This window comes from Corticium candelabrum, chromosome 11, assembly GCF_963422355.1.
Source record: "Corticium candelabrum chromosome 11, ooCorCand1.1, whole genome shotgun sequence".
In the NCBI taxonomy this organism is placed as follows: Eukaryota; Metazoa; Porifera; class Homoscleromorpha; order Homosclerophorida; family Plakinidae; genus Corticium; species Corticium candelabrum.
In genome coordinates, this window is record NC_085095.1 from 3,474,661 (window position 1) to 3,487,052 (window position 12,392).

The 12,392-nt window shown below is 40.8% G+C and overlaps 1 protein-coding gene and 2 long non-coding RNA genes across 4 annotated transcripts; 1 reads left to right on the plus strand and 2 right to left on the minus strand.

Moving 5' to 3' along the window:
* Positions 1-1,274: 1,274 nt before the first annotated feature.
* On the minus strand, positions 1,275-1,811 carry LOC134187028 (uncharacterized). The gene has a single exon (XM_062655143.1). It carries the CDS (start codon positions 1,782-1,784, stop codon positions 1,404-1,406), a length of 381 nt encoding a protein of 126 aa, XP_062511127.1. The 5' UTR covers positions 1,785-1,811; the 3' UTR covers positions 1,275-1,403.
* An 836-nt stretch (positions 1,812-2,647) lies between these two features.
* LOC134187029 (uncharacterized) lies at positions 2,648-7,458 on the plus strand. 2 transcript variants are annotated; one of them, XR_009971050.1, is made up of 4 exons: positions 2,648-2,931; positions 3,538-3,633; positions 3,806-3,894; positions 7,320-7,458. It is a non-coding gene; the product is annotated as an uncharacterized LOC134187029 (long non-coding RNA). The 2 variants fall into 2 exon arrangements; XR_009971049.1 differs by lacking the exon at positions 3,538-3,633.
* A 216-nt stretch (positions 7,459-7,674) lies between these two features.
* On the minus strand, positions 7,675-8,244 carry LOC134187030 (uncharacterized). Its single transcript, XR_009971051.1, has 4 exons — positions 8,181-8,244; positions 8,006-8,109; positions 7,878-7,931; positions 7,675-7,820 (listed from the first exon to the last, which is right to left on the minus strand). It is a non-coding gene; the product is annotated as an uncharacterized LOC134187030 (long non-coding RNA).
* Positions 8,245-12,392: the final 4,148 nt, after the last annotated feature.

Here is a 12,392-nt window from a genome sequence, read left to right on the forward strand (position 1 = left end):
TGCCTTCCACCATTTCTGGAGGTTGAAGTCCGTACCGAATTACCTGGTAAATTACCTGGTACTTTTGTCTCTCACTAGGTGGAGTGTTCACCTGTCATAATACAATACATCAATTTGCTTAGTAAACGTGAAAGGTAGAGTCAGAGTGGTACCTCAAATTCCTGGTACTTGTGCATTAAGTACGACCTCAATTCGTTGTTATTGAGATTTAGCTTCAACATGGTACAGCCAATACAGTCACTCAGTCTGTTTCTAAAAGACTATGTTCTTTTTGTCTATGCTGCTTACAAAGCAATCCCTACGGAAATATACTAGGGGGCCACTTACTTGTCCATATCTTTGTCGTTGCTACAGTAAACTCTAACAACCATTCCACTGTCGTATTCTTCCTACTTGACAACATCACTGACAATGTCAAACTTGAAGTTGCTCTTCGGTACGCTGTGACTACCGTCAGAGTAGGATATACAAATGCAGTTTCCGAAATCTCTAGAAGCCTTGGAAGCAACGCTAGCAGCCATGTTACCAGGTGCAATATTCGTCAGGTGGAGAACTAAATTTCTCTGCAAGTGCTAGCGAATATATGGCAGAACCAGCCAGTGACGTCAATGCGTTACCTGTCTTTGTCCGCACGATGTCAGTGTTGCCGTCATATACTTTGAACAAGGTAACAAACTGCATTACAAACTGCATTACAAACTGCATTACAGTACTTTCCGCATTATATTTGTGATCTCGATAGATATGCATACCACTACAATCGACGGAAATTGCTGCATGGTACGTAGGATATCTATATACAACAATATACTACCATTGTCTCACTGTAACAGTTTTGGATTGTATAATAATAATTCTTCTCATTTGGCAGGCAATGACAGACGTGAATGCGATTTTTTGAGGACCTCGACAAACTTTTGGGGTGTCGTCCAGACTGCAGCCCTGCATGCATACTACCTAGTACCGTCACCAATAGCAGCAGCAGCAGCAGCAGCAGCAAAGGAAGTACACGCAGTAGTGAGAACGGCAGAAGGAGCAGCAACAGCAGCAATTCAAGCAAGAGAGATCTTTCTGAAGACAAGGAAAGGGATTGTGAGGGTGATAATGACATAATAGCTATCGACGTTACTACTGCTGATGAGGATTGCCGACCACCAGAAAAGAAAAAGAAAAAGATGTCCAGCTCTAGAAGGCGTACCCACATGCCAGATGTGGTGCAGTTTCTTAGAAAGACAGAAGCTAGACAAAAGGAGGAATTACAGAGACTTGATGTCCTTGAGCGGATGCACCGAGAAAAATGGAAGCTTTCTCTGGCTTGATTGATGTTCTAAAATCTGTCTGTAATAAGTAACTAGTACAACAGAAAGAGATATGTTTGTGTGCAACTATTCTGTTATGTTCAGTCAAGAGAATCGTAAATGCTTATCTGCCCACAAGTGTTCCATGATGTTCTTGCGCTTGAGAGTGGCTTCATTCCTTCTATGACCATCACTTGCTATGTCATCTACATCAGGAAGATCTGAACAACTGTCATCTTGACCTTCCTGAATCATGTCTTCAACCTGCTCGTCACTACTAGCTAGGCAAATGTTGTGCAATACACATGCAGCCATTACGAATTCTGAAAAGTCCTCTACTCTGACCATGTCAACATACTTGAGACGTCTGAAACGACCTTTTAACAAAGCAAATGCTCGCTCGATGGCCATCCTTGTAGAAGAGTGGAGGAAGTTGTAGCGTCGTTCTTTTTCTAAATGGCGACCATTGTCTCGAAATGGGTTCATCAACCAGGTGGTTAAAGGATATGCTGAGTCACCCAACAGATAACTACCATACGGAGATAGTCTTTCAGTTCCTTGTTCCAGCACTATCTGATACAAATCAGAGCGATGCAAATCTCTTGCATCATGTGTACTGCCCGGCCATCCAGCATAGCAGTCCATGAAAACCATTCTGTGGTTACAAACTGCTTGCAAAACAATTGAATGAAATCCTTTTCTATTTATATACACTTCTTGGTCTTGCCTTGGAGCTTTTATAGGTATATGTGATCCATCAAGAGCTCCAATTACCTTTTCCAAACCACGCCGTCTTTCAAATCCATTACTGATGTGCTCAAATTCAGAATTACCTGAGGGCGAAGCAATCAAGCGACGTTTCCAGTTCTCGTTGATTGAGGAAATGGTCCTTCGAACAGTTCTGTAAACAGTTGCTTCACAAACTCCAAACCTATCTGTCACAGATCGAAGAGTCTCCTGAGTCGACAGCATCCACAGTGTACTTAGCAGTTGTTTCTCATAGCTTCAAGGCTCTCTTCCTCCACGCCTGATAACATTCACCCTGCAGCTGGCCAGTAGCCTTACAAGAATCATAAATGTAGAACGATGCACACGAAAATAACGCCTAAAATCATCCAGAGGTTGCAAAGGGATGATTTCTTCAACAAATCCCTGAATGCTGGATTCACTCCTAGATGTCCTGCTACCAAGAACCATTCTCAAAAGGGGACCGGCAAAATTTGCTCTAGTCAACATCAAGCAAACGATTTCCATGTCATCTAGTAACTCCACTGCAGCTCCACAACAAAACACTACTACTGCTGCCGCTGCCGCGTCCAGCGCACTGCTAAACTATTAATACGCATGCTCAGGTCTTCTAGGTCCTCTTCTGGCGAATTTTTTTTTTGGGCCCCGTTGGGTGTGGCTTTAGCTGTTCCAGTATGCACTTCCTTGCGGTTGCAGTGGTCTGGTAGTACGAGGCTCGGCAGTCAATGGACATCTTGCAACCGCGATTTTGACATAAACGAACTGCTGTCTTTTGTGCACCTTTCGAGCAGTAACCTGCACCGTTTATTGAAAGGGGGCCTCAGTTTTGTCGTCTGCTGAACGTGGTTTTCTCGGCACAAATCAACTTCAATAAATTAGGCGACAGGTAAAGTCATTTATAATTACTATTCTTCGCAGTTAAGCAAATTTTCAGTTTTCATAAAATCTTTTTTTGGGTGCGATTTATGCGTCAATATTGACACTGTTGCATGCACTGCATACATGTACTATTTATTGCAAATTTATTTTCTGTGTGCAATTAATTAAATAATATGCAGAAAAGTGCAAAGTACTCAGGTAATTTAATTCTATTTCACAACTACTAAGTTACTAAAAAGATTTATTAACAGGTAAACACTCTAATAGGGTAGTATACAATTAAAATAACAGCATATGATATGTGTGTGTACACAATATTTACTAAGCATTATCTAGTTGGATAAACACGTACACAAAATAATGTACTCTAATAATCATTACTAATCGGATCATTTAATGTAAGCAACATACTAATTACTAATGCATAGAATATGATGATGATGATGACGACATATTGATAACACTGCTGGTTGTCACACCGCTAGCTATTATTGAGGTAATCTATATTTAGAGCTAACATTGGTTTAAATTAAATTATGTTAATTAATTTAAGTTAAGTTAATGACTCTTAGTTAAGTTGATGGTATCAGTCATTGTGTTGTGACACTTATAGGTGTAAACATTGGATATGCATTTTGGCAACTGGCATTATATTTCAAACTAGGCATTGGTTGATATATGGTTGGTGACATGAATGACAGTAACTGAGGTATATAATTAGTATACTGTGTTTGTGTGTGTGTGTGTGTGTGTGTGTGTGTGTGTGTGTGTGTGTGTGTGTGTGTGTGTGTGTGTGTGTGTGTGTGTGTGTGTGTGTGTGTGTGTGTGTGTGTGTATGTAATGGTGTAAGGAAGTTGAAATAGAGTACTGTATTTGTACAGGGGAGAAGTCTAACAGAAGGCCTATCAGACAGGTGCCAACTGGTTCTTCTAAAGGCAGGAAAGTCTTAGAGACTTAGCCAAAGTCAGGGGTAACGGCATACTTAATACTTAAATGTTACATGGGACTTAAATGCTGTTAGAATGGCTTTCATTGGCAGCTTAATTTTTTTGTACAGTCTGAATTGCCTTTAGAATTCTCATGATATTATATGTTTACAGCCAATGACTTGGAACCTTACATTTGCTTACTTTTACAGATAGTTGTATAGCCATTAGTCAAAGTGAAATTTGTTATGTTAATTAATTAATGGTGAACTCTACCTTGGACTTTGAACAATTTATAAATGTGTTATTAAAAGAACCTATTTTTTACATGTTGTTCTTACATGTTCGATTTCCTTACATGTTCGATTTCCTTACATGTTCGATTTCCTTACATGCTTTGCTGACGGAGAATTAGGCAAAGTATTCCTTGTACAATGGTTTTCTAAGACAAATTATTTGCACAGTCGTTTTGACTAAAACTAATTTACTTACTTTTACAAGAGCACAAACAAGAAAGAAATCATGCAATAAGGCAAACATTAGTAAAGTTTGTGGGTCACTGCTTTACTCAAATCAAAAATGCACAACTACCTGATGTAAACAAACTGAAGTTAGAACAAGTAACTGTGTAATCAATCTAGACAAGAATCAAACAAGAGGAGGCAAACAATTATTGTGTGCTAGAGCACCACACTTTGCTTGATACCGGCCATTTTAGCAAGCGTTCTGTCTCCTATTATCAATACTTGTTTGAAGACTGTGAACTCTTTTTGACCGGAGCTTTCTTTTTGGTAGAGTGTGACGACATAAACTTTTCATGTTGGTATTGTTTGATTTTCTCTGCATTAATGATGGACGACCAGCCTTAAGAGGTTTTCCTCCACACTTTTTAATGGCTCGTCTGCTTACAGTTGTTGGTTGTACTGTAATGGTGCATTTGTTGCTTCTGATTTTACGTCCGTGTCCCTTTCCAAAGTTGTGCAGAGCAGATATTAACAATGGCTTTGTGTAAGATTTCTTTTTGCCATCAGCACCTCTAATTTTTTTGTGCTGGCTGCAAAATTCTCGTATAGCTGTTGTAAATACAGTGTCCCTACTTGCCAATCCTTTCTTAATGTCTGTCATGACGTATGTCAAATCTGTTAGAGTGTCTTCAAAAATTGCTAGAGGTGGTGTGGCTCTGATGTTGCTGTGAGTCTTTACTTGCATGATCAGATTCTGGTGATGCAGGTTCATAGTCAATAGTTGTTTCTTGGTCTTCAATTTCTGTGTGTTGAGAGCTTGGAAATGTTTCGGTTCTTTTACTCCACTCTGGTTGCATCCCTAGATCTTTCACATAGGTGTCTTCTTCTTTCTGGTGCAGATGTCTGTAGAATGCAACTGGTAGTGCTGCCTCTCCGATTGCTATTTTGGCATACAGTTGGCGGCCACATACTGATGATGTTGGTATTTTATTTAAAGATTGACGTTTGTATTTTAATGAAGCTGCCAGCTGATGTCCACATGGCTGACCGTTTCTTCCTCGTGGACAGGTACAAGTTCCTACAGTCAAATCCACTTTCCATGTTTGTTGATTGTCTGTCCTACTTTGAACGTGAAATACGTCATCTGAGTCAGTGGCTTGGATGGTATGAGATGAAACTGTATCTGCTGTGCTACCTGAAATGGTAAATTGAAGAGCAACGAAGTTGTCAAGACGATTGTTAGCCAGAGAAAGCAAACGCTGTTTGTAGTAGAGATCCATTGTTGTTGTAACAAATTGGAACATCTGGATACTGTTGTAGGCCTTCAGTCGATCAAATACTATATCTTGGTAATGTGAATTGCTGCCTCGGAGTAGATATTTGTGTTGTTTCCTCGAGTTATAAAATCTTTTCTAAGGCTAACACACCATTCTTCACGCCTTTCCCAATAGCACTGCAACCTGTTTCGAAACTTTAATGTTTTGCTGAACTTTTACATTACTGTCAATTCTTTGTTTAGCAGCAAGCAACTTTTCAGAAGAATCTGCGAAAAACAGCTCCTTTACCATGCTCATAGACAATAGTCTGTCATTACCAGCAACGCCTGACGTTGAATTCCATAGCCACTGCCAAGTGCTCTGCAAAAAATGAAAGGCACACAAAAACAGTTTAGTAACAATTTAGTAACAGTAATAATTAATCCTCATAATTGAGCTACAGCCACCTTGTTAGCATTGCAAATGCTCCTTGACATAATTGAGCATCTCAAGTTATACATCCATTTCTGGCTTGTGTTGCCACAACACTTAATTAAAGAACTGCTTAACCAATCCCATACTGTGCAAAGAATGGGGAATTGTGGGGAAACTCTTAGCAAACCTATCAGGAAGCTCCACATCTATTGCTTGCCAGCCAGCTCTCCTTCTTATGAAGATCAGTTCATAATGACTTAGAGAGTGGGTTCATTCTGAATACTCAAGGTAATCTGTGGCAATCAGTGGACAATGAGACAAGGAAAAGAGTTATGGTGTTGTCCTACATAGACTTCAAGAGCTGGATTAAACTTTAATTTATGTCTGATTATTCTTCTATTTATTCTTTTATGTTTACTCTTCTATGCATGGCTACCTATTTTTACTTGTTACGCTTATGTAGCTTGTCTTGCCTAGGGCACTGTACCTGTAGCGGTATGAATCAAAATATTATTATTATTATTATTATTATTATTATTATTGAATGAATGAATGATGAATGATATATTTGATTATATTTGATTATTATTATGTTGTGCTCAACCAGATCAGTCTGATTCATAAGGTCACTGGTAAGCACCGAAAGCAAACCCTGCCTCAGAGGTGCTTAGACCATCATGTCTGTCTAGACAGAAGACATGACTTTACGCAGGATCCGACTTGATCCAAGAAGCATGTCTCGGTGCAACCCTTCAGAGGGTGCAGAGGGGTCTTAACCCCCACTGGGCGCCCACCGACCCGGCAGGTAAGCACAGTGAGGTACATGCCTCTGTGCAGTCCACACGGCGATCAGACACAGCTCTTTCAAGCCATAGCTATAGTCACGGAGAGGCCAACTACAATACGGGGAATCCAGAATTCCCGGATCAAGTCCGTATAGTCAACATTGGCACAAACCTCGCCAGACCACAGAAGCTCCCCATACGAGTGAAACAAGTCTCATTCCTTCATAAAAGAACCAACAATGAAAGATAAAGAAGGACAAGTTTCTGTATTACTATTATTATTATTAATAATATTATTATTACTATTCAGGAGAGGTAATTACATTCACAGTGGGTGTATACTAAGGGAATTATACAGGCAGAGAATTAATCAGGAACGAATTATTTGGAGAAATACGGTACCTCATCAAACAGTCTGCTTGTGCTCATGTCTTGAACTTAATATACATTGTGGTATGTAAGCGAATTAAATAAATTCTCATTTAATTCAATAGCTGTTGTCTACGTTTTGACTGTATCATGTGTATAGATGCTGATCTGCATCCTGTGAGAAAAGAAATAGCGACTGCTTCTGTTGCACATACACAATGGAAGTTGTCTATTACAAGTCACAAATTATAGATCTGACCACAATGTTTGGACGTTATTATAATTATAGTTCTAACAAGAGTCAGATGACTCATGATTATTTGTGGACATCCAATGCATATGCAAGATAAGCAGTGACAAACATTTTATTGCTAAAGGCAATGTAATACTTTGTCAAAGTATAGTTATCTAAAGTCACATCTGAAGTCACAACTGTCCTCTTGGTACAACTAGCAACTAAGACTACTTTCATCACTCCCATTTCTGTAGTAGTGCAGGTTTCACTGATCATGACTCCTTCTTCTAGTTAGAGCATGGCTTCAAATGAACTCATAACAAGTAGCAGACATCAACTCATTGTTAATTAATAATGTTGACAAAGAATTTCAGCCAAACAACTGTCAGCTGGCTGGCAACAGATCATTTTAGAAGTATTAAGGACCTGCATAACAATTGTGCTTTAATTCTACCATTTCTCTTACGGGTCATTTTGCCTCACCATGTTGATTTTGCTGTTGTCTCAAATACACGGTGTCTTTCAAGTGTCATCAACCTACAGTTGTATCATCAAAGTACACAGATTCAAGACAGGCAAATGGTTATCACAAATATCCATATTAAACATACCAGTAATGTGGCATAGCCAACAAAAGGCGAAATACCATGCTTGGCTACCTGGATTATTTCAGTACCAGGTGTAGCTTGATGGCCCAGGTAACGCTCTCACATTTCTAAGTACAGCCACACATGTTAGATTCTGCCATAGCTGCCACATTAACATGCAGACTAACATATACCGTACTTCACATGGCCATCAGTAATAGTCAGAACACCCAGAATGCAGCAAGCCAGACAGTTCTTGTCGACAACCACAGCCACAGACCTTGTCCACCCCAATGAAATACCAGTTACTCAATATATACACTAGAATCAAATGAGGCAAAGATAGGAGTTTCTTGTCCAAGAAATTATCCTCTATCTCATCATTGCTAGGACGATAGTAGTTCATGCATTAATGTGTCTTGAATGTACCAATGCTATGAGATGACACTATTCCAATTGAGTAAACAGCCATATGAACACACACACACACACACACACACACACACACACACACACACACACACACACACCCACACGCACACGCACACGCACACACACACACACACACACACACACACACAGTATACTAATTATATAACTCAGTTACTGTCATTCATGTCACCAACCATATAACAACCAATGCCTAGTTTGAAATATAATGCCAGTTGCCAAAATGCATATCCAATGTATACACCTATAAGTGTCACAACACAATGACTGATACCATCAACTTAACTAAGAGTCATTAACTTAACTTAAATTAATTAACATAATTTAATTTAAACCAGTGTTAGCTCTAAATGTAGATTACCTCAATAATAGCTGTGTGACAACCAGCAGTGTTATCAATATGTCGTCATCATAATCATCATACTCTATGCATTAGTAATTAGTATGTTGTTTACATTAAATGATCCGATTAGTAATAATTATTAGAGTACATTATTTTGTGTACGTGTTTATCCAACTAGATAATGCTTAGTAAATATTGTGTACACACACATATCATATGCTGTTATTTTAATTGTATACTACCCTATTAGAGTGTTTACCTGTTTTTATTAACTTAGTCGTTGTGAAATAGAATTAAATTACCTGAGTACTTTGCACTTTTCTGCATATTACAGTCAAACCTCCCTTATCCGGACCTCTCACTTACGGACACCTCCGTATACCGGACACTGAGCTAAAACCGAACGCATGCGCAGTGACCAACACGTGCTCTATGGCGTCCAAGCAATCACGGAAACGGTCAGTTATTACTCTAGAGAAGAAGTTGGAGTTAATTAGTGAATTGGAAAAGGGGCAATCATTTCGACTAGTTTCTCAGCATTATAACATTCCGAAGTCAACGTTGGCTGACATCTGGAAAAGCAGAGACGAGATTTCACGCCATGTGTCAGGTAGTGAAATTCCAGACGTTGCAAAGAAGCGTCGAGTTGTAAAGGAGCCGCAGTTTGAGAAGATCGACGAGGCACGCAATAGAATTCTCAGTTACGGACAATTCTAATATCCGGACAGCTACAGGTCCCGAAGTGTCCGGATAAGGGAGGTTTGACTGTATTTAATTAATTGCACACAGGAAATAAATTTGTAATAAATAGTACATGATTTGATGTATGCAGTGCATGCAACAGTGTCAATATTGACGCATAAATCGCACCCGAAAAAGACTTTATGCAAACTGAAAATTTGCTTAACTGCGAAGAATAGTAATTATAAATGACTTTACCTGTCGCCTAATTTATTGAAGTTGATTTGTGCCGAGAAAACCACGTTCAGCAGACGACAAAAACTGAGGCTCCCTTTCAATAAACGGCGCAGGTTACTGCTCGAAAGTTGCGCAAAAAGACAGCAGTTCGTTTATGTCAAAATCGCGGTTGCAAGATGTCTATTGACTGCAGAGCCTCGTACTACCAGACCACTGCAAACCGCGAGGAAGTGCATACGGGAACAGCTAAAGCCACACCCAACGGGGCCAAAAAAAATTCGCAAGCGCGGAACAGCGAGTAACTTTAGTAGCTGTGTTGAGTTGCGTTACTAGAGACTATAATACAACTAAAGCATTACATAGTGTTATGGAACGACTCACGACACCAGTACAAATGTCGTTTTGCGACCGCAACCTCGCAGAAGTATGGCGGAAGTATGAGCAGCAATCTAATTTCTACTTCAGGCGTCGGAGTTAGAGAAAACCCCAAGAGATATACCAGAAGTTCGTGTTCCCGCCACAAGAAGCAGAGCAACCTGATCCTAGACAGGATATCAACGCTGTACTCCAGCAATTCAAGACATATTGCAACCCCAAGCGCAACACCGCATATGAAAGGCACTAATTCTGGTCTAGAGACCAGTTAGAAGGTGAGGCAGTAGATCAATGGGTTATCGAGCTGAAAGTAAAGGCGGGGTTGTGCGAATTCGGTGACCAACGCCATCTTCTAATACGCGATAAGATCGTGCTTGGCGTCCGCGACGAACGCGTGAAAGAGATTATTATGAGAATCAGACCTTACTTTGCAGAAAGCGTTGCACATATGCAGAGCAGCAGAAACAACAAAAGAGCAGGTGCAAGCTACGAACAAGAGGCGATGAAAGTACCCATAGGCGCCGTTCGAGGTACGCAGAAGCAGCGACGCAACAAGCCAGACACTATGCCCAATATGAGCTCGAGGATTCACGAAAGTGACAAGTCATCCAAGACCAGGCAAGCGGCATGCAAGTATTGCGGCGGCTTCCACCCACCTCGACAGTACCCCGCCTACGGAAAGATGTATTCAGCGTGTCACAAGAGAAACCATCTGGCCAAAGTCTTTCTACAAACGGCCAGGCAAATTAGGAAGGTAGAATTCCAGGTCAACGATGTAGATGAAACAGGCAGTGACGAGATGAAGAGCCACTTATGTCACCCATATTCATAGGACATATCCGAGACACGCCAGAATGGACCGAACGCCTTGATCTGGACCGTAAGCTGATTGATTTCAAGTTGGAAATACTAGCCCAGGCAAACATCTTTTCTTTTAAGGTGTACAGTTTTCAAGACAAAAACTGCAGCCCACCAGCAAGATTCTTGCAGGACTTGGTGGTGGTCACGTCATACGCAGAGGCACAACTCAGGTCAGCTGTTTAGTCAGAAGAAACAAAGCGAGCTGCAGGAAGAGGCTCACGTTTTATGTTATCGACGACAACGTAACCATCCTTGGAAGAGCAGCGTGCGAGGACTTGGATCTCATCAGACGTGTGGACAATGTTGTGCCTGTGGATATGCAACAGGTCACACCAGGCAGCAACTCATCGAGCAGAACAAGGACGTGTTTAAAGGAATAGGAGAGTATGACAAAAAGCATGACATCCAGCTTGAAGCAGACGCTATTCCGGTCTTACAGCATCTGCGAGTCATATCATATGCAAAGAGAACCAAACTGCAACAGACGTTGGCAAAAATTCAGCAACAAGGTGTTATGCAAGACGTCGAGGGCCCGACCGACTGGCTTCACAATCTCGCGATAACAGAAAAGAAGAATGGTAACATGAGGATCTGTCTGGATCCCAGACCCCTCAATAAAGTCATCAAAAGGGAGAGACATCAAATACCAACAATGGCAGATGTCCAAGCCCGACTGGCTGGCAAAGCGGTATTCACAGTAGTCGACATGAAGGATGCCTTCTGGCACGTCAAATTGTCTAACGAGTCAGCCAAGATGTGCGCGTTCAGCACCCCATGGGGTAGAAAGTGCTTCACAAGGGCGCCGTTTGTACTGGCTTCAGCCAGTGAAGTGCTGCAGGAAAGGAACGATCACACATAGGGGGACATCCCAAACGTTCACGTGATTGCGGATGACCTGATTGTGGCAGGCAAGACGGAAGAGGAACATGAGAAAGCCCTCGCGCAGGTGTTACAACGAGCAAGAGAAAGGAATGTGGGATTCAGTCCCCAGAAGTTACAGTACAAGGTTCGTTAAGTGAAATATATGGGTCACATTCTTAGTCAACAAGGAGAGCAACTGGTCACATTCTTAGTCAACAGGGACAGCAACCGGATCCGGAAAGATTGAAGGGATTGCGAGTATGCCGAAGCCCAAGAGAAACAAGCTGTACAGCGATTGCTAGGCTTAATTAAGTTATTGACCCCCTATATTGCAGCGGAGTCCGCTATTACAGCCCCAGTCAGATTTCATAAAGGACGGAAGCATGTGGAAATGGGATACACAGCATGTTGCGGCCATCAACGAGATAAAGCGGGCACTCACTAGTGATTCAGTGCTAGGATTCTATGATTCCACCCATATATATATATATATATATATATATATATATATATATATATATATATATATATATATATATATATATATATATATATGGAAAGACCACCAATATTGACCGAACACAAGCCTTTGGAAGCTATCAT